The 23,012-nt window shown below is 41.2% G+C and overlaps 1 protein-coding gene and 1 pseudogene across 1 annotated transcript; both read left to right on the top strand.

Moving 5' to 3' along the window:
* The first annotated feature begins 486 nt into the window (after positions 1-486).
* On the top strand, positions 487-11,126 carry LOC123725377 (zinc finger protein 239-like). Its single transcript, XM_045690522.1, has 2 exons — positions 487-825; positions 9,889-11,126. The coding sequence occupies exons 1-2, from the start codon at positions 678-680 to the stop codon at positions 10,653-10,655; spliced, it is 915 nt and encodes a 304-aa protein (XP_045546478.1). The 5' UTR covers positions 487-677; the 3' UTR covers positions 10,656-11,126.
* A 2,577-nt stretch (positions 11,127-13,703) lies between these two features.
* LOC106563976 (gastrula zinc finger protein XlCGF26.1-like) lies at positions 13,704-20,388 on the top strand (annotated as a pseudogene).
* The last annotated feature ends 2,624 nt before the right edge of the window (positions 20,389-23,012 follow it).

Below are 23,012 nucleotides of genomic sequence, written 5' to 3'. Positions count from 1 at the left end.
TGCAACCGTTATTCAGCCACCTCGGTAGCTTGCTAGACAAAATAGCCGAACAAATTAGACGCTTTCGCGTATATCAGACACTGTGTTTTAAACACACTTCTGTCGACTTGTTCGTTATCCAATTTATACATTTTTTTTACGTTGTTATTAGTCAGCTAGCTGACTTGTTAAGATAGCATTAGCCTAGCTAGCTAACATTCCCGACCATGAGCTCACTAAGCTACTCTCCTCCTGCTAAAAAAGAGGTCGTAAAAAAGGAGGAGGAAGATGTTACAATACAAAAACAAGCAGAGGGTGAAGCTGTTACTGTGAAAGAAGAAGAGATAGACGTTACAGTGAAAGAAGAGGAAGACGCGTTCAGAGTGAAAGAGGAGGATGTTACTATAAAAGAAGAGGATGTTACTGTAAAAGAAGAGGATGTTACTGTAAAAGAAGAGGATGTTACTGTAAAAGAAGAGGAGGTTACTGTAAAAGAAGAGGAGGTTACTGTAAAAGAAGAGGAGGTTACTGTAAAAGAAGAGGAGGATGTTACTGTAAAAGAAGAGGAGGATGTTACTGTAAAAGAAGAGGAGGATGTTACTGTAAAAGAAGAGGAGGATGTTACTGTAAAAGAAGAGGATGTTACTATAAAAGAACAGGAGGAAGAGAACGTTTTTGGAGTGAAAGAGGAGGGGGAGATGACTGTCACATCGAAAAAGGAGGAAGAAGAAGGGGAAGCTGGATATCTGGGGCCGGTTACAGAAACGCATCTTAAGGCGTCCAATGGTGCTAACGATGAACTTAGCCGTAAAATGGTTTTGAGAAACCGTTCCCTGATTAACACTAGTAAGTACTGTCTTAAATACAGAGGCACAAACTCTGCAGTTGTTGAACTGATGTTTGGTTTTAAAGGGGAAATCTGTAGTTGCTACATCCATATTTTGACTCTTAAATTATTTATTTATTTATAGCCATTGATTCTTGAAGAATATAACACATGCCTCATGAGCTTAGTTCAATTGTTGTACCCCATCAGAACCCCAAATAAGCTTTTTATACTCCAATGTTTAGAAACAGTGTAAATCAACACTGTATAGCCTCAACATGGTTAAAACTATAATGTTGATATCATGGATGGTCAGTCCTTGCATCCGTAGGTCCGTCTATGAATTTGAGAGTAGTTACATTTCTTCAGCCCCATCATCATCTTATTACCAAAACAGTGGTGGAATGACAGCTTTGTTATTGTATGAACTGCAGATTAGTTGATTGATGTGTGGCTTGTTTAAAGGGACAACGTAGGTTTTAAACAGCAACAAAATGGCTGCCTAGAGACTTGGTTTGGTTAAGCAGCTGAGGGATGGGGGCTGGAGAAATACAACCACTCTCAAATTCATAGAGAAAGCTATTGTAGCAACCTTAACCCCAAACCTAGCGACCTCGTCAAGAAGTTCAGACATCTTGGCGTAACAGTTGTAAGGTGTTGGCTTGACAGTCGCTGGACCCAGGTTTGAGTTCAGCTCAGGGCTACCCCCTGAATTGACTACACTATAAATACAAGGACTGGCCATCCATGAGGTCAAAATGATAGTTTTAACCTGATTTCGAGGCTATACAGTGTTGGTTTACAAACAGTGGGGCTATACAAGCTTATGTTTTGGTTTCTGATGGGGTTCAAAACAGCTGAAACATTTGAGTCATTTCTAAGTTATATTCTTCAAGAATCAATAGCTATTATGGCTGATCCCATTTAGTCGTTTGTTCGGTCGATAGGCTGTTGGTCAACCAGATTGTTTTAGTCGAACTGTCGCAAATATGTACGTACAGTCACTGTGGCGTCGATGCACTTATTAATGAAGCCGTTGACTGATGTGGTAAACTCCTCAATGCCACCGGATGAATCCCTGAACATATTCCAGTCTGTTTTAGTGAAACAGTCCTGTAGCTTAGCATCCGCTTCATCGGACCACTTCCTTATTGAGCTGGTACTTCCTGTTTCAGGTTTTGCTTGTAAGCAGGAATCAGGAGGATAGAGTTATGTTGATATTTACCAGATGGAGGGAGAAGGAGAGCTTTGTATGTGTCTCTATGTGTGGAGTAAAAGTGACCTAATTTTTCCCTCTTGTCCCCCCTGATCTTACCAGACTCTGCTGTTCTGATCTAGTTTTCCCTCTAGTCCCCCCTGATCTTACCAGACTCTGCTGTTCTGATCTAGTTTTCCCTCTAGTCCCCCCTGATCTTACCAGACTCTGCTGTTCTGATCTAGTTTTCCCTCTAGTCCCCCCTGATCTTACCAGACTCTGATGTTCTGATCTAGTTTTCCCCTCTAGTCCCCCCTGATCTTACCAGACTCTGCTGTTCTGATCTAGTTTTCCCTCTAGTCCCCCTGATCTTACCAGACTCTGCTGTTCTGATCTAGTTTTCCCCTCTAGTCCCCCCTGATCTTACCAGACTCTGCTGTTCTGATCTAGTTTTCCCCTCTAGCCCCCCCTGATCTTACCAGACTCTGCTGTTCTGATCTACAGCTAGCTAACTAACCAATAAAATACAGCGGGTGGGAGAGAGAGAGTCAGAGAGAGAGTCAGAGACTCTGACTGAGTTTTTAAACAAAGGGGATGTGATTGGGTAAGGGAAAAGGAGCCGGTGTCTTCTGATTGGCGGCACCTGTGAATAGGGCAGAAGGAAAGAAAATACACACATGATACCTATATCCGTAACAGAATTATTATTACAGATGACATCATCACTGTCTGTGTTTCCCCAGTCATCTGTAATAATAATTCAGACTGTCTAGAGCACGTGTCAAACACAAGGACCTCCGGTCCGTGACACATTTCTATACGGCCCGCGCAGTTATTTGGCTTGTCAATTCAGTTTGGCCTGCTTCCATACCGCCCGTGATGCGCTGCACTAAAAGTCCCAGAAAGCACTGCCAACGTGCTGCACGCCTAACGTCAGTGGATTGCCACAGACACACCCCACTTCCCAGATCCACACACAGACCCACACACGAGCCAGCCAGTGTGCTGTATCATAACACTAATGCTATCTACCAGACTGAAAGTTTAAACATGTTGTAGGCTTAACAATGAATAACCTAAAAACGAAACTATTTTATTTAACACATATTAAACCCCTATTTTAGGCACCAAACAACTTCTATATTCTGTAGACTTCCATTCATTTATTAGACTGGTACCGAACGACCTTCAAACCAGTCTTGTCAGGTTTCTGGGCCTCCTAAAGCAAAACAATGTAGGTGATCATATTAGTGTTGGAGCCCAAACTGTTTGGACGCTACAAACGTTTTATTTTTTCTTCCTGTGAGAAGACTGATTTTTACAACACCACTGTAGCTCTGCCACCTTTCGGCGCTGATGAGGAAGGCTGATATCGGCAGATGCAGTGGATTGAGATGCAGCCTATATACAGATACAGATATCTGTAGATTAAACAGACAGATTCTTATGGTGATTTTAGTATTATACGAATTACGTTTCAGTGGGTGTGAACACATCAACTCTAAGGGGTTAACCTGTCTCCTCCCCCCTCATCTACACTGATTTGGACTGGATTTAACAAGTGACATCAATAAGGATGATGTTTTTCATGTGGTCAGTCTGTCGTGGAAAGAGCAGTGGATTTAACAAGTGACATCAATAAGGATCATATCTTTCACCTGGATTCACCTGGTCAGTCTGTCGTGGAAAGAGCAGGTGTTCATAATGTTTTGTACACTCAGTGTATATAGTCTTTTATTCCTGTAAGTTCACATGTGGAACTGCATGAAATGTGTTTTTGTTTCCAGTCATTTAGAAATGTGATCCCAATGTCCCACATTGTCCTCTTTATTAATAGAAAGACTCATATACAGTATAGTATTAGTTTAAAACTAAAATGGACCAATCCTGGATCGCCCCCTGTATTATCAGCCACTGAAATAGGACAGACTTTGTCCCCTCTCTGTTTGTCTGCTCAACCCAGAGTGAAACCAAAACACCCCATGTAGCCCATGGCAACCTGATGACTCAGAGTCACATCATAAACAAGTAGAATGACCACCGTGGGGGAAAACAACTGCTATTCAACATCTGGGACCATTCAACAGTCTAGATTTACCAGGTTATTACTAAATAAACTGTTAACCATCTGGGACCATTCAACAGTCTAGATTTACCAGGTTATTACTAAATAAACTGTTCACCATCTGGGACCATTCAACAGTCTAGATTTACCAGGTTATTACTAAATAAACTGTTCACCATCTGGGACCATTCAACAGTCTAGATTTACCAGGTTATTACTAAATAAACTGTTCACCATCTGGGACCATTCAACAGTCTAGATTTACCAGGTTATTACTAAATAAACTGTTCACCATCTGGGACCATTCAACAGTCTAGATTTACCAGGTTATTACTAAATAAACTGTTCACCATCTGGGACCATTCAACAGTCTAGATTTACCAGGTTATTACTAAATAAACTGTTCACCATCTGGGACCATTCAACAGTCTAGATTTACCATGTTATTACTAAATAAACTGTTCACCATCTGGGACCATTCAACAGTCTAGATTTACCAGGTTATTACTAAATAAACTGTTAACCATCTGGGACCATTCAACAGTCTAGATTTACCAGGTTATTACTAAATAAACTGTTAACCATCTGGGACCATTCAACAGTCTAGATTTACCAGGTTATTACTAAATAAACTGTTCACCATCTGGGACCATTCAACAGTCTAGATTTACCAGGTTATTACTAAATAAACTGTTCACCATCTGGGACCATTCAACAGCCTAGATTTACCAGGTTATTACTAAATAAACTGTTCACCATCTGGGACCATTCAACAGTCTAGATTTACCAGGTTATTACTAAATAAACTGTTCACCATCTGGGACCATTCAACAGTCTAGATTTACCAGGTTATAACTAAATAAACTGTTCACCATCTGGGACCATTCAACAGTCTAGATTTACCAGGTTATTACTAAATAAACTGTTCACCATCTGGGACCATTCAACAGTCTAGATTTACCAGGTTATTACTTCGAAATAAAAACACTTTTTGGGGTTCTCATAGGCTTACAATTGTTGTTTTGATTATTTCTTGAGTCGCTAAGATATTTGGTTTTGATAGTTGCAAAATACCTATTTTGGATGCAGCAGTTGTTAGCCTGAATGGTAATGCTCATTGGCGTGCTGGTAGCAAAGCTAGCCAAAGAGCATTTTACTGATTGAAGTGTTTTTTAAGTAGAAAGCAGCTGATTTGCGACGATTGCACAAACATTATATTAAGCAGGAGATTCAAGCGAGCCTTGCAATTATAATCCAAAAGTAGTGTGAAATGCACTCACAAGCAACCTGGAAATGGAGGCTATATTTGCTGTCAGCCTATGAGAACTCCCCTGAGTTTTCCCCCATGGTGGTGAATTAGTGAATAGCGACACAGAACTTAATGTGAGTTTCCTTGAGTAGCACTCCTGATCTTGTCCTGATATTGTGTGGTAATATGCAGAATACATTGTGAAAAACTAAAGTCTTCGCTCACCATTTTTGCTCCATGCAGATATACTACATCCATAACTAGTGGTTTCCTCATTACCAGATATACTACATCCATAACTAGTGGTTTCCTCATTAGCAGATATACTACATCCATAACTAGTGGTTTCCTCTTTAGCAGATATGCTACATCCATAACTAGTGGTTTCCTCATTACCAGATATACATTACATTACATTTAAGTCATTTAGCAGACGCTCTTATCCAGAGCGACTTACAAAATGGTGCATTCACCTTATGATATCCAGTGGAACAACCACTTTACAATAGTGCATCTAAATCTTTTAAGGGGGGGGGGTTAGAAGGATTACTTTATCCTATCCTAGGTATTCCTTAAAGAGGTGGGGTTTCAGGTGTCTCCGGAAGGTGGTGATTGACTCCGCTGTCCTGGCGTCGTGAGGGAGCTTGTTCCACCATTGGGGTGCCAGAGCAGCGAACAGTTTTGACTGGGCTGAGCGGGAACTGTGCTTCCTCAGAGGTAGGGGGGCCAGCAGGCCAGTGGTGGATGAACGCAGTGCCCTTGTTTGGGTGTAGGGCCTGATCAGAGCCTGAAGGTATGGAGGTGCCGTTCCCTTCACAGCTCCGTAGGCAATCACCATGGTCTTGTAGCGGATGCGAGCTTCAATTGGAAGCCAGTGGAGAGAGCGGAGGAGCGGGGTGACGTGAGAGAACTTGGGAAGGTTGAACACCAGACGGGCTGCGGCGTTCTGGATGAGTTGTAGGGGTTTAATGGCACAGGCAGGGAGCCCAGCCAACAGCGAGTTGCAGTAATCCAGACGGGAGATGACAAGTGCCTGGATTAGGACCTGCGCCGCTTCCTGTGTGAGGCAGGGTCGTACTCTGTGAATGTTGTAGAGCATGAACCTACAGGATCGGGTCACCGCCTTGATGTTAGTGGAGAACGACAGGGTGTTGTCCAGGATCACGCCAAGGTTCTTAGCACTCTGGGAGGAGGACACAAGGGAGTTGTCAACCGTGATGGCGAGATCATGGAACGGGCAGTCCTTCCCCGGGAGGAAGAGCAGCTCCGTCTTGCCGAGGTTCAGCTTGAGCTGGTGATCCGTCATCCACACTGATATGTCTGACAGACATGCAGAGATGCGATTCGCCGCCTGGTTATCAGAAGGGGGAAAGGAGAAGATTAATTGTATGTCGTCTGCATAGCAATGATAGGAGAGACCATGTGAGGATATGACAGAGCCAAGTGACTTGGTGTATAGCGAGAATAGGAGAGGGCCTAGAACAGAGCCCTGGGGGACACCAGTGGTGAGAGCGCATGGTGCGGAGACAGATTCTCGCCACGCCACCTGGTAGGAGCGACCTGTCAGGTAGGACGCAATCCAAGCGTGGGCCGCGCCGGAGATGCCCAACTCGGAGAGGGTGGAGAGGAGGATCTGATGGTTCACAGTATCAAAGGCAGCAGATAGGTCTAGAAGGATGAGAGCAGAGGAGAGAGAGTTAGCTTTAGCAGTGCGGAGAGCCTCCGTGACACAGAGAAGAGCAGTCTCAGTTGAATGCCCAGTCTTGAAACCTGACTGATTAGGATCAAGAAGGTCATTCTGAGAGAGATAGCAGGAGAGCTGGCCAAGGACGGCACGTTCAAGAGTTTTGGAGAGAAAAGAAAGAAGGGATACTGGTCTGTAGTTGTTGACATCGGAGGGATCGAGTGTAGGTTTTTTTCAGAAGGGGTGCAACTCTCGCTCTCTTGAAGACGGAAGGGACGTAGCCAGCGGTCAAGGATGAGTTGATGAGCGAGGTGAGGAAGGGGAGAAGGTCTCCGGAAATGGTCTGGAGAAGAGAGGAGGGGATAGGGTCAAGTGGGCAGGTTGTTGGGCGGCCGGCCGTCACAAGACGCGAGATTTAATCTGGAGAGAGAGGGGAGAAAGAGGTCAAAGCACAGGGTAGGGCAGTGTGAGCAGGACCAGCGGTGTCGTTTGACTTAGCAAACGAGGATCGGATATCGTCAACCTTCTTTTCAAAATGGTTGACGAAGTCATCCGCAGAGAGGGAGGGGGGGGAGGAGGATTCAGGAGGGAGGAGAAGGTAGCAAAGAGCTTCCTAGGGTTAGAGGCAGATGCTTGGAATTTAGAGTGGTAGAAAGTGGCTTTAGCAGCAGAGACAGAAGAGGAGAATGTAGAGAGGAGTGAGTGAAAGGATGCCAGGTCCGCAGGGAGGCGAGTTTTCCTCCATTTCCGCTCGACAGAACTAGTGTTCTGTGAGCTCGTAGTGAGTCGTCAAGCCACGGAGCAGGAGGGGAGGACCGAGCCGGCCTGGAGGATAGGGGACAGAGAAAATCAAAGGATGCAGAAAGGGAGGAGAGGAGGGTTGAGGAGGCAGAATCAGGAGATAGGTTGGAGAAGGTTTGAGCAGAGGGAAGAGATGATAGGATGGAAGAGGAGAGAGTAGCGGGAGAGAGAGAGCGAAGGTTGGGACGGCGCAATACCATCCGAGTAGGGGCAGAGTGAGAAGTGTTGGATGAGAGCAAGAGGGAAAAGGATACAAGGTAGTGGTCGGAGATTTGGAGGGGAGTTGCAATGAGATTAGTGGAAGAACAGCATCTAGTAAAGATGAGGTCAAGCGTATTGCCTGCCTTGTGAGTAGGGGGGGAAGGAGAGAGGGTGAGGTCAAAAGAGGAGAGGAGTGGAAAGAAGGAGGCAGAGAGGAATGAGTCAAAGGTAGACGTGGGGAGGTTAAAGTCACCCAGAACTGTGAGAGGTGAGCCATCCTCAGGAAAGGAACTTATCAAGGCGTCAAGCTCATTGATGAACTCTCCAAGGGAACCTGGAGGGCGATAAATGATAAGGATGTTAAGCTTGAAAGGGCTGGTAACTGTGACAGCATGGAATTCAAATGAGGAGATAGACTGATGGGTCAGGGGAGAAAGAGAGAATGTCCACTTGGGAGAGATGAGGATTCCAGTGCCACCACCCCGCTGGCTCGATGCTCTAGGGGTATGCGAGAACACGTGGGCAGACGAAGAGAGAGCAGTAGGAGTAGCAGTGTTATCTGTGGTAATCCATGTTTCCGTCAGCGCCAGGAAGTCTAGGGACTGGAGGGTAGCATAGGCTGAGATGAACTCAGCCTTGTTGGCTGCAGACCGGCAGTTCCAGAGGCTGCCGGAGACCTGGAACTCCACGTGGGTCGTGCGCGCTGGGACCACCAGGTTAGAGTGGCAGCGGCCACGCGGTGTGAAGCGTTTGTATGGCCTGTGCAGAGAGGAGAGAACAGGGATAGACAGACACATAGTTGACAAGCTACAGAAGTGTTGTTTCTTGTATTATTGTCTCCTGTGTCTTTAGAGAACTGTTTCACTTTGATATCCTTTTTCTTCTGTCCTGATTTTTCTCTTTCTTTTCTTCTGTTAACTAGATATTCTTTGTTGTTCTTCGTTAGCTAGCTAGCTTCTTCCAAAAGAGTCCCTAGCAACTGCTTAGCAACTGGTAAACAATTCAGCTTGCTAAGATAACTACAATTTTATGAAAAATAACTATTTTTCAAAAGCCTATCTTCTTTGTTTGTTGCTTGTTTTTTCTCCTATTCAGTCTTGCAGTTTTCTTTTGCTTTTTTCCGATGTACTTCACTCTAAAAACCATGTAAATTTCAATATTTGTAGGAGCTCATTTTTCAGCTGCTGCTGCTCAAATTGGAGTTCCGGAACTATATATATACTATATACTACATCCATAACTAGTGGTTTCCTCATTACCAGATATACTACATCCATAACTAGTGGTTTCCTCATTACCAGATATACTACATCCATAACTAGTGGTTTCCTCATTACCAGATATACTGCATCCATAACTAGTGGTTTCCTCATTAGCAGATATACTACATCCATAACTAGTGGTTTCCTCATTACCAGATATACTACATACATAACTAGTGGTTTCCTCATGACCAGATATACTACATCCATAACTAGTGGTTTCCTCATTAGCAGATATACTACATCCATAACTAGGGGTTTCCTCATTACCAGATATACTACATCCATAACTAGTGGTTTCTGTATTAGCAGGGAGGAGTTTCTGCAACATATTGCATGTGCATCGCCCTCATGCGGCAAGTTCAGCACAGAAAGGGGACTATATTCTAGCCTAGAGTCATCAACTTTACTACTCAAGTGAAAAAAATAAGACAAAATATGACTGTTGTTGATCACTGACTGTCATGTTAAGACAATTTTCAAATAAGTTTATAAAACCATTTAAACATTCATTACAGATGTAAGTTGTTGTACAACATCATGGGCATCACCTTTCAGCTAAAAGAAACAGTGGATTTCTGCTGTTGTGGTCTTTAACCATCTGTCTGACTTTGTTGTTCACACAGGAGAGAGACATGACTATCGTGGATCGTCTGGGGAGCCTCAACAACCTCATGAAGCTGACGAGGCAGAGAAGAGTCTTTCTACATCAGAACACCACAAGAAATACCAGCGGAAACACACAGGGAAGAAATCTCACCACTGCTCTGACTGTGGGAAGAGTTACTCAAGATTAGATTCACTAAAAGTACACCAGAGAATTCACACAGGCGATACAGCTCACTGCTCTGACTGTGGGAAGAGATTCACCTCTTCAGCAGACCTAAAAAGACATGAGAGAATCCATACAGGAGAGAAGCCTTATAGCTGTGATCAATGTGGGAAGAGATTTACTCACTCAAGCTGCCTGAAGGTACATCAGAGAACACACACTGGAGAGAAACCTTATAGCTGTGATCAATGTGAGAAGAGATTTGTTACATCTAGCCGTCTGACTATACACCAGAGAACACACACAGGAGAGAAACCTTATAGCTGTGATCAATGTGGGAAAGGTTTTAATGTTCGAAGTGGCCTGAAAACACACCAGACAACACACACAGGGGAGAAATCTTTTAGTTGCTCTGACTGTGGGAAGACCTTTTCAAAATTATATACATTACAATTACACCAGACAATTCACACTGGGGAGAAACTTTATAGCTGTAATCAATGTAGGAAGAGTTTTAATCACTCAAGCTTGCTGAAGGTACATCAGAGAACACACACAGGAGAGAAATCTTTTATAGCTGTGATCAATGTGGGAAGCGATGTGTTACATCTAGCAGACTGACTATACACCAGCGGACACACGAGAGAACCCTTGTAGCTGTAATCGATGTGGGAAGAGTTTTACTCAGCCAAACATCCTGATATCACACCAGAGAACACACATAGGAGAGACACCTCATAGCTGTGATCGATGTGGGAAGAGAAACGCTGGTGAAAGAAATACATGGAGTTGTTTCATGACATCAATACGATGATGTCACACTGTAGAATGTTTAAACATTGTAGTAGGAGTATTTTAATGAATAATGTCACAATGTAGAACCCTAAACGTTTGCCCCCTGTTCTATTGATTCCAGCATGATATGGATATTAGCCTCATCAGGGGAAAAAAAATACAGGTTCTGAAATGAAAGAGTACTATTTATGTGATTAAGAAAAAGTGTTGTGTTACACTTACCACGTTGGCGACCCACTTGAATCAAAATGTAACACTTCAAAATGTATCTAGCTATTTTCTACAAGTTGTCCTCTAACCAGTGATGTACACATTATTCCCAGATTCCGTGTGGTTTTTGAGCTGTTAGTTTTAACAGGACGTGCAACCTCATCTCCCTCCTCTCCACAATTGATTTCAACATGATATCGATGAGTGATGACAAATAAGTGTTGCGTTCCTTTGTTTAATGACCCCTACATTTAAATGCATCACTCCAAAATGTAGCTGACTGTCTTTTGCAGGTTGTCCTCTAATCAGTGAGGTAAAATACATCTCCCATTTCCATGTGTTATTTTAGTTGTGTTAGTTTCAACAGCACGTACAACCTGATTTCCCCCCATCAGTGATTTATTGTTACAACAGTGTTTTTGGTGGTTGGGCAGTTTTATAAGGTGGTTGTTTAAAAAAATACAAGTAATATGATTACTATTGTGTTTTTGTAGATAGTACATTTTATGTTTAGGTTTTCAATATATCACAAACAGATTCTTCATATTGGTTATTGATTTGGACACGTTAAAACTGTGTTTTGACATTGGGCTCCTCCCACATAGCAAAATGTCGTTGAAAAGAAGACTGCCCTTACATCCAATCTACGTTTTTTTTTTTACATTTATTTAAAGACGTATTTTTTCAACGATTACATTTTTTATTATTCCATGCCTCACCATTAAGTGAATTACTGCCAATACATATTAACAAAGGGGTGTACATTTTGTTTTGATATTTCGTCATATTTACATTTCATGTCACATTTAGTAATCATAATTATTATTTATGCAACCAACTGACCATTTTTTGGTACAATTATATTGTTTACAAAGAATGGAATAAACAAGCTTATATTTTTGGTCGGATATTACATCCTATTCTTACTATTTTAATCAATGGCATTTCCTTAGAATGCTCATTAGTATTTCAGTTTTTATTGCTATTCTTGAGTTTTTATCCTCTTATGTTTGTTGTGGTGTAAATATTTAGTGTAGTTTTTATTTTCATCGTTTTTATTAGTTGCATCCATGTCTGAAATGTGCTGTATAAATAAAGCTTGATTTGATTTGAACATATTGTAAAAACAATATCCCAACCACCGACCAATCAACAGACTCTATCAAAACCAATGATGAAATATGTGCAAAAGCAACACAAATCTTGGTCCATCTCAGTATATATTCAGTGTATCTTCCACTATGTCTAAATCGTGCATAGTATGTAAGTTCCTTATCACTTTTCAACTAATCCAGTACATTTTTGTTGAACATTTTGAAATTGTAGTGTAATATAGAAATACTCATCAACTGGCTGAGTCACCATATAGTTTGGAAATGATCCAACCATTATGTAGGTTGGTGGACATGATCCAACCATTATGTAGGTTGGTGGAAATGATTGATTCATCCATTATGTAGGTTGGTGGAAATTATCCAACCATTATGTTGGTTGGTGAAAATGATCCAACCATTATGTAGGTTGGTGAAAATGATCCATCCATTATGTAGGTTGGTGGAAATGATCCAACCATTATGTAGGTTGGTGGAAATGATCCAAACATTATGTAGGTTGGTGGAAATGATCCAACCATTATGTAGGTTGGTGGAAATGATCCAAACATTATGTAGGTTGGTGGAAATCCCCATCGACTGAATGAGTCACCATTTACTTTCAGTGCCCTCCACTAACATTGGCACTCTTGGTAAATATGAGCAAAACGTTTATCCTCTTGGTCTTTCATTCAAAATATTCACATAACTCTAACCTTTAATTAAAGTAACATAATTAAAAGAAAAAATACATTCTTATCATCAAATATATGTGTGGCACAATTATAGGCACCCCTTCATTCAATACTTTGTGCAACTTCCCTTTGCCAAGATAACATCTCTGACTGACTTGCTAACTGGTTGAACATGTCTAGCACGTTAACGCGGCATCCGACAATTTGATTTCCATTTGTTCTGCCAACATTGATAAGATGTTGTCATGAAAAACATTCACTACCTCGTGCATGTTCCCATCAGTATTATTCCACCATGTCAGAGAAAACACAGGTGCTGATTGTTAAAAGGATTTGATTAATGCAACATATTTTCCTCAATACAAAAAGTACTCATATTGTTTAAAAGTGTTAGCCACTAGTGGGGGGTCATTATATACATGTATAAATTGTTACAGTATGTAGAAGGAGTATAGATCTAGCTGTTCATCTGTTTAAGTGAATGAATATGAAATGGTCTTAAATGCTTGTTTATATATAATATATATATATACACACATCTTTTTTTGTCTATTAGCAGACGCTTTTATCTAGAGAGACTTACAGTAGTGAGTACATACATTTTCATTCGTACAGGTCCTCCGTGGGAATCAAACCCACAATCTTGGCATTACTGTTCGATTCCCACGGGGGACCAGTACGAAAGAAAATGCTCTACCAACTGAGCCATGCTCTACCAATAGTATTTAAATTCTCACTCTTTAAAAATCTGCACTAGTCAATCATCACATGTTTGTTTTTGTACGTTTCCATATCACACTTCAATTAAATAAAAAATAAACGTTTTGTCTGAAAATATTTTCCTCAACTGCGTTACCAACTCCAGTCAGCAGATGGCGATGTGCGTCTTTCGGGTGATGCTGCCAGAGTGTGACGTATAATCTAGTGGACAGGAGGACGCTTCTTCAACAATAACAAGTAGTCAGCTACCTTCATAGCCAAAAACAGTACATCTCTTTAGTCTGTTTTGGTGTATTCAGTGTGTTTTAAACATACTTCTGTCGTATCTAGTTGTTGGCCCATTTAATGTAATATTTACGTTGTTTGTTGGGTAGCTGGCTTGCTAAGTTAGCATTAACCTTAGGTTAGTTGCTAATACTAAATATCTAGCTAGTTAACATCCCCGACCATGAACTCACTAAACTACTCCCCCCCTACTAAAGATGAGGAGGTCTGCTGGACAGAGAAAGAAGCTCCCGTGAAAGAGGAGAAGGAAGAAGAGAATGTCACAGTAAAACAAGAAGTAGAGGGTGAGGCTGTCAAAGTTAAAGAAGAGGAAGAAGTTGCAGTGAAAGAGGAAGTTATAGTGAAAGAAGAGGAAGAAGTTACAGTGAAAGAAGAAGAAGCTTTCGGAGTGAAAGAGGAGGATGCTGTTTTTGGAGTGGAGGAGGAGGGGGAGATTACTGTCACGTTGGAGGAGGAGGAGGAGGAGGAAGAAGAAGAGGAGGAGGAGGAGGGACAAGAAGAGGAAGATACGGGAGATCTGATTAATACTAGTAAGTAATGTTACTGTCTTAAAACAGGGGCACAAACTCTTCAATCATTGAAGATTGTTAGGTCACATGGTTGAAGAGCTATAGAAAGTTTCAAATATTTATCTAAAAACATGAAAGTGCTTTATGGGAAAACCTACCCTTAAGTTGGTTTGAGGTGTTTCGGTCACATTGTGAAGGAGCTATTCAATTTTAAGTTATTTTTTAAGTATATATACGTACATATATATATAATCACTTAAATATATCTTCTACAAATGTTGCTGAAATGCTATGAGAACCAAAGAGAGAAAACCAAAGGGTGGGCAACTTGTCTACTTATATAAGGAATAATGGACAGTTGAAATAAGGCTGGTAGGTCACATGATTGAAGAGCTATAGACATATTTTAAATATTTGTATAAATTGTGTAAGTTCTTTATGGGAAAACCAAAGGGTGTGCAATATGTGTCCCTACTCTGTGATCAATCCAACGTTGGTCTGGGGTGTCTAGGTCACATGGTCAAGTAGAGACCCAGAGCACGAAAATGGTGTATCATACACTGCGGGTGAGGAACAATGGGAAATACATTTTGCTTTGAAAGTTGATAAACTTGTAACCTAACTTTAGAGAAAATGGCCTCTTGAATGTTTTGGTACAACTACTGGAGAGCTCGTCTTTGTCCATACCCATTCAGCATCGTTCACACCCTCTTAAGCCTTGAGCTCCACCCATCTCTTTAAGGATTCACATGTGAGGCCATGTGCTAAACAGAGTGAGTAAGATTGCGTAGTAAACAACCAAAGATGTCAAGACTAAAGGCTGGTTTCTACTATGTCTATCGACATGTCTATAGACCGTTGTCGCAGGGACATCATTAACATTCTATTGTCGTCTGACGTCAAACTTGTTGTCGTTTAAAAAAAAGTATAAACACAAAAATGACAGGCTGCATGACATTATCAGTCTGGTGGTCCAAAATAGCATAACTGGTGTATTTTAACACCAACACCATCTGTTTAAAAATGAATTTAGTATATTTCAATCTGTCAAACCAGGCGACTAAAACAAACTTTCTAAACAATGTTTTGGTTTGTTTCTAGTTTGTTAGTTAGCCAATAAGTTAACTGGCTATCTAACAATAAGTTAGCTGGCTATCTAACAATAAGTTAGCTGGCTATCTAACAATAAGTTAGCTGGCTATCTAACAATAAGTTAGCTGGCTATCTAACAATAAGTTAGCTGGCTATCTAACAATAAGTTAGCTGGCTATCTAACAATAAGTTTGGCTATCTAACAATAAGTTAGCTGGCTATCTAACAATAAGTTTGGCTATCTAACAATAAGTTAGCTGGCTATCTAACAATAAGTTAGCTGGCTATCTAACAATAAGTTAGCTGGCTATCTAACAATAAGTTAGCTGGCTAGCCAGTTCAAATAATGACCATATCATATAGCTGACAACGTCTTAACTTTAGCTCATTTGTATGAATTATTACAGGAAAATAAACTTGCAACAAGATCATTATTTGCAAGTTATTTAGAAGTTAATAGCATATGACTGTGAGTATGACGAAATAAAAGCGGAGTATTCTACCGGAGAATTTTAGAACTTGGACACTGTCTTGTTGGCCTAATGTTATATCTTAATTTGACTTTGGTGCAGGTCATGTTGTTGTTCGCGTTACCGCATCTGGTAAACACACACTATATAAAATAAAAGTGTATTTGTCACATGCACAGGATACAGAAGGTGTAATTGCTACAGTGAAATGGTTACTTGCATAGTGGAGTCATTTGTTTTAGATTGTGAACCATAATCCCAACTCATAACTTTACTACCCTGCATGAATCTACAAGTAACTAAAGTGTACCAACTAACTAGGTTCAATCTTAGTTAGCGGCTCTGAGATACGAATAATATTTCTACACAGATCATACACGTAACATTAGCTAGCGAGCCAGCTAGCGTTAGCCAAGGTTTCCCTCAGTTTGAAGTTGTAATCCGGAGGTGTTTTATACATCAGCCTTCTGTGTTCTCTTTTTGACTCCCTCCGCATTTACAATCAAATGTCTACATTTTCTCCATCTCCTTTCTTATGATTATCTGCTTCCACCGGGCATTCCACTGATTTTCAAAACTCGGCCTCTGTAATATTTTTCAAAAAGCGGCATTAGAAAGGATTAGCTACACATACTAAGCAGGTCATGTTATTGACAGAAGCGTGCTAGATGGCAGACCAATCCGAACTCATCTCTCGGCATGTCCAGCCCATCCATTCTCAGCCATAAATGGCTAGCGGAAGCTTCATGACTTTTTCTATTGGCTAAACCAACTAGGATCGTAATTTAACAATTGTATTCGTATTTACAGATGGCATACAAATTTGTTATTAAGGCACATGAAAGTTCACATGTTCCAGAAGGCATTTCTGCCTAAAAACTCATTTTGAATATAAAAATATTTAAAGTATGTTTACGTTCAAATGCCTCTCCTGTGAAGTAGTGACGAGCGACATACGCCTAGTTTCCTGAAACAAGTCACATATTTAAGTCGTTTTTTTTTCATAGAGCTCTACTTATTTTTATTCAGGTCAGTTTGTCTTTGATCAACGCCCTGTTTTTATTTCGTTTTTTGGGGGTAAATACAGTCACCAGAATTATTCCTCCACTTGCAAATAAAAAAACTCTCTCTTGGCAAGAAAAGTCAAGATCTGTTGTTGCCTCCTGTTAAAATCCAACCGCCTAGCCAACCTCACACCACCAGTCTTTATTAAGAGGGCGCAACAGCGCCTCTGATTCTTAAGGCGTCTGAAGAAAATTCGGCATTCACCGGGTCTTCTCCAAAATACTATGGTTGTACCGTCGAGAGCGTCCTGACCTGGCTGCATCACAGCCTGGTACGGGAATTGCTCTGCCACATGACCACAAGGCCCTTTAAATCCACATTAGCGTTCCAAAATACTTCAATACACTCTCACAGCTGTGATACGCTGACTGCACAAGCAGGCAGGACTTCTGCTTTCTCATTTTCCTGAATAAATTATCCACTTTTCACTACGTTCAGACCCCATAATAGGGAAACAATATGTGATTATACAAATCATGATATTTCACATTGTTCATCTGCATAATTTAAATCTGACCTTCATTTGCATGAGACAAAGTCCACTTGATCAATAGTTATTGCTCCTATGCTGCCACTGGTGCCAATGATATCTATAGTGCCACCAACTGGTCTGGTGCAGCCATCTTAAGGTTGCAGCAACTTTATAGTCACACAGCTATAAAGTTGTGTGACTATAAAGCAAATGTATTAAATTCCTATAGCCCTGGTGTGATATGGTGCCATCTAGTGTAGCGTGTCCGACTTTGAATGCAGCAACTAATCATTCTCAAATTCATTAGAGGCTAATTAATTGAGTATATATATATATATATATATACCAAATCTGGAGTCAATCTGACTTGTGGTTCATGAGAAGATTTTTCAAGTATTTTTAGCATTAGCTTTAATTAGCATTAGCATTAGCAAATTGTGGTAACGTGCATCTATAGCTGGTTCATAAGAAGAAGATTTTTCAAGTATTTTTACCATTAGCATTAATTAGCATTATCATTAGCATATGTGGTAACGTGCATCTATAGCTACAGTACGGCCATATTTAAATGCAGCAACCAATTCTTTTCTCAAAACCTTTAAAGACTGATGTAATGAGTCCAAAGACCAAATTTGGAGTGAATCTGACTTAGTTTATGAGAAGTTTATTTGTTTAATGATTTATTTGAAATCATTAGCATTAAATAAAAGTAAATTGTTAATAGTTTCCTTATTTTTTAAAGATATCAATGCCAAACTTAACATGGTTCATCATTGTAATGGATTTGATGACCCTAAAATATTTTAAGTTGATAGGCCCTTGTAGAGTGGATTTATGAAGGATTTAAATGGGAACGTTCAAAAAGAAGAAGAAAGAGAATAACAATGGGTTTTCGGAGCTTCGCTGTGAACCCCTAATTAGTCATTCTAGTCATATCATAACTGTTGATGGATTTTTTTCAAGTATTTTTAGCATCATTAATTAGCATTAGCAGTGTCTTCTAAATGACTAAGATGTCAAAGTAAAATGTATGTGGAGGTTTCATTCAGGTCTCTCTGTTTAACTAAATACTCTGTTGAACTAAATATTCTGTTAAACTAAATACTCTGTTTGTCTTTGGCAGGAGAGAGATCAGACTCTCACTCTGACAGCGGGAAGAGTCCCTCAGAGGAACCAGGCACAGAGACGTCCAAACCAGCGAGACGACGCCACTGCTTCAACTGTGGAAAGAGTTTTACTAAGTTACGAAACCTAAAAAAGCATGAGAGAACACACACACGAGAAGAGCCTTTCCAATGTTCCCAGTGTGGAAAGAATTTTATTCAGTTAGCGAGCCTGAAAAGACATAAGAAAATACACTCAGGAGAGAAGCCTTACCACTGTTCCCAATGTGGAAAGAGTTTTAGGTTGTTAGGGAGCCTTAAGGAGCACGAGAGAATACACACAGGAGAGAAGCCTTTCCAATGCTCTCAGTGTGAAAAGCGTTTTACCCAGTTAGGGAGCCTAAAAGATCATGAGAGAATACACACAGGAGAGAAGCCTTTCCAATGCTCTCAGTGTGGAAAGCGTTTCACCCAGTTAGGGAACCTAAAAGATCATGAGAAAATACACACAGGACAGAAGCCTTTCAACTGCTCCCAGTGTGGAAAGAGTTTTACCTACTTAGCGCATCTGAAAAACCATGAGAAAGCACACACGGGAGAGAAGCCTCACCTCTGCTCCCAGTGTGGAAAGAGTTTTACCCAGTTAGGGGACCTGAATAGGCATGAGAGGACACACACAGGAGAAAAACCTTTCCAATGTTCCCAGTGTGGAAAGAATTTCACCCGGTTAGGGAACCTAAAAGAGCATGAGAGGACACACACACGAGAAAAGCCCTACCCATGCTCCCTGTGTGGAAAGAGTTTTACCCAATTAGGGTATCTGAAAAAACATGAGACAACACACACAGGAGAGAAGCCTCACCTCTGCTCCCAGTGTGGAAAGAGTTTTACCCAGTTAGGGGACCTGAATAGGCATGCAAGGACACACACAGGAGAAAAACCTTTCAAATGTTCCCAGTGTGGAAAGAGTTTTACCCGGTTAGAGAATCTAAAAGAGCATGAGAGGACACACACACAAGAAAAGCCTTTCCAATGTTCCCAGTGTGGAAAGAGTTTTACCCGGTCGGGGAACCTAAAAGAGCATGAGAGGACGCACACCCGGGAAAAGTCCTACCAATGCTCCCTGTGTGGAAAGAGTTTTACCCACTTTGGGTATCTGAAAAAACATGGGAGAACACACACACAGGAGAGAAACCTCACCTCTGCTTCCTGTGTGGAAAGAGTTTTACTAAGTTAGGGTCCCTGAATAGGCATGACAGGACACACAGGAGAGGATAAGACTTTTCAGTGCTCCCAGTTGGGAAAGAGATTTAACTGGTTAAGACACCTGAATAAGCATGAAAGAAGACATACCACTGCTCTCATTGTGCAAAGACATTTTCTCGATCAGTGGAAAACACACCAGATAACTTTTCTTGCCCAGAGAGAGTTATTTTTTATTTGCAAGTAGACAAATAATGCTGGCGACTATATAAATATTTACAAAAAATAAAAAATAAAACAGGGCATTGATCAAAACCAAACTGAACTGACACAAGAGAAGACACGAGAGAATTGAGGAGCTATGTTCTGTCTGATGTTTTTGACTGAGAATTAGTGTTTTTGTTTATGTCACATGAAATCAAATTGTTTATATGGGTGATTCTCATGCAACCAGTTTTAAACATGTCTGTAGAAAATGTAGTTACATAACCATGATGCATCTGCAAAAATGGACTATCATTCTGAGGACTAAGTTTAGGCAAAGTGTCTTATTTTCAATATATTTTATTTTCGCCTGAAGTTTGTACATTTTCAACCCTAATTCTCCAAAATGCGTCTGGATTAAATTCTTGGGTCATTTTATACTGTTTTACTTTAGAAAAACCTAACTTATTTAAAATAATACCCAAAGTATGTTGCTGTAGTTTGTCCATAAATTATAAAAATTCTATATTAGTTGAAGTTTACATTATACTATAATATTTATTATGTACAAACACAGTGTCTGTGGACATGTTGGGAAAAAAGTCTGATTTAATAAAAATACAAAATATTTTCAGTGTTATTTAACTCAGACCTTTACATTACAAGAGCAATGTAAAAAAAAATTATATAAATGTTTATAACAGTTATGGTAATTAGTACTTTGTGGAAATTGTGGTAAAATGCATAATATCAGATTTTTTATAAATATATAATTACAATAATGAAATAGATAGTACACATTCTAATCTCAGCGATCCAAGAGGACATTTCATGACAAATGACACTTTTGGGGTAAAAAGTGACAATTTTGGGTTAAAATATGACCTTATTCTAAGATAGAGAGAGCTACTGTGGTGTTTTCATCTCGAGATATAATCATGTCTAAAATCAGATAATCTAATCCCTTTTTTTTACGAGTGTCGATTGTGTGAATACAAGTATAAAACATCTGTCTTTCATTGTATGATTTGGATATTACTAAATGTAAATTATTATATAATTCAAAGGAGGTACAGTGCATTCAGAAAGTATTCAGACCCTTTGACTTTTTCCACATTTTGTTACATTACAGCCTTATTCTAATATGTTTTTTTCCCCTCATCAATCTACACACAATGAAAATGAATATTGAAATCAGACCTTGTTGAGTGTCTGATAATCTACCATTTATATAGGAGTGGTTAAAACATGCTAATAACGGTCCTCTGAGTACATCAAAAAGGTTTGATATACCTCCACTGGTATGCCATCCAGCCCTGGAGTTTTCCCATCCTTAAAGGCTTTAATTGCATCAAGCAGTTCCTCCTCTGTAATTTGGCCTTCACATGAGTCTTTCTGTACAGATGTTAATTTTACATTATTATTAGGAAAAAAATCCATACAATTAGCTTTGGTTAGAGGAGTTTGAAATGAAAACATATGCTTAAAGTACACTGCTCAAAAAAATAAAGGGAACACTTAAACAACACAATGTAACTCCAAGTCAATCACACTTCTGTGAAATTAAACTGTCCACTTAGGAAGCAACACTGATTGACAATAAATTTCACATGCTGTTGTGCAAATGGAATAGACAACAGGTGGAAATTATAGGCAATTAGCAAGACACCCCCAATAAAGGAGTGGTTCTGAAGGTGGGGACCACAGACCACTTCTCAGTTCCTATGCTTTCTGGCTGATGTTTTGGTCACTTTTGAATGCTGGCGGTGCTTTCACTCTAGTGGTAGCATGAGACGGAGTCTACAACCCACACAAGTGGCTCAGGTAGTGCAGCTCATCCAGGATGGCACATCAATACGAGCTGTGGCAAGAAGGTTTGCTGTGTCTGTCAGCGTAGTGTCCAGAGCATGGAAGCGCTACCAGGAGACAAGCCAGTACATCAGGAGACGTGGAGGAGGCCGTAGGAGGGCAACAGCTCAGCAGCAGGACCGCTACCTCCGCCTTTGTGCAAGGAGGAGCACTGCCAGAGCCCTGCAAAATGACCTCCAGCAGGCCACAAATGTGCATGTGTCTGCTCAAATGGTCAGAAACAGACTCCATGAGGGTGGTATGAGGGCCCGACGTCCACAGGTGGGGGTTGTGCTTACAGCCCAACACCGTGCAGGACGTTTGGCATTTGCCAGAGAACACCAAGATTGGCAAATTCGCCACTGGCGCCCTGTGCTCTTCACAGATGAAAGCAGGTTCACATTGAGCACGTGACAGACGTGACAGAGTCTGGAGACGCCGTGGAGAACGTTCTGCTGCCTGCAACATCCTCCAGCATGACTGTTTGGCGGTGGGTCAGTCATGGTGTGGGGCGGCATTTCTTTGGGGGGCCGCACAACCCTCCATGTGCTCGCCAGAGGTAGCCTGACTGCCATTAGGTACCGAGATGAGATCCTCAGACCCCTTGTGAGACCATATGCTGGTGCGGTTGGCCCTGGGTTCCTCCTAATGCAAGACAATGCTAGACCTCATGTGGCTGGAGTGTGTCAGCAGTTCCTGCAAGAGGAAGGCATTGATGCTATGGACTGGCCCGCCCGTTCCCCAGACCTGAATCCAATTGAGCACATCTGGGACATCATGTCTCGCTCCATCCACCAACGCCACGTTGCACCACAGACTGTCCAGGAGTTGGCGGATGCTTTAGTCCAGGTCTGGGAGGAGATCCCTCAGGAGACCATCCGCCACCTCATCAGGAGCATGCCCAGGCATTGTAGGGAGGTCATACAGTGTGTATGATCAGTATATCAGTGTGGATGACGGATCACCAGCTCAAGCTGAACCTCGGCAAGACGGAGCTGCTCTTCCTCCCGGGGAAGGACTGCCCGTTCCATTATCTCGCCATCACGGTTGACAACTCCCTTGTGTCCTCCTCCCAGAGTGCTAAGAACCTTGGCGTGATCCTGGACAACACCCTGTCGTTCTCCACTAACATCAAGGCGGTGACCCGATCCTGTAGGTTCATGCTCTACAACATTCGCAGAGTACGACCCTGCCTCACACAGGAAGCGGCGCAGGT

This window comes from Salmo salar, chromosome ssa12 (assembly GCF_905237065.1).
Source record: "Salmo salar chromosome ssa12, Ssal_v3.1, whole genome shotgun sequence".
Taxonomy (NCBI): domain Eukaryota; kingdom Metazoa; phylum Chordata; class Actinopteri; order Salmoniformes; family Salmonidae; genus Salmo; species Salmo salar.
This window is presented reverse-complemented; position numbering and strand designations above follow the sequence as displayed.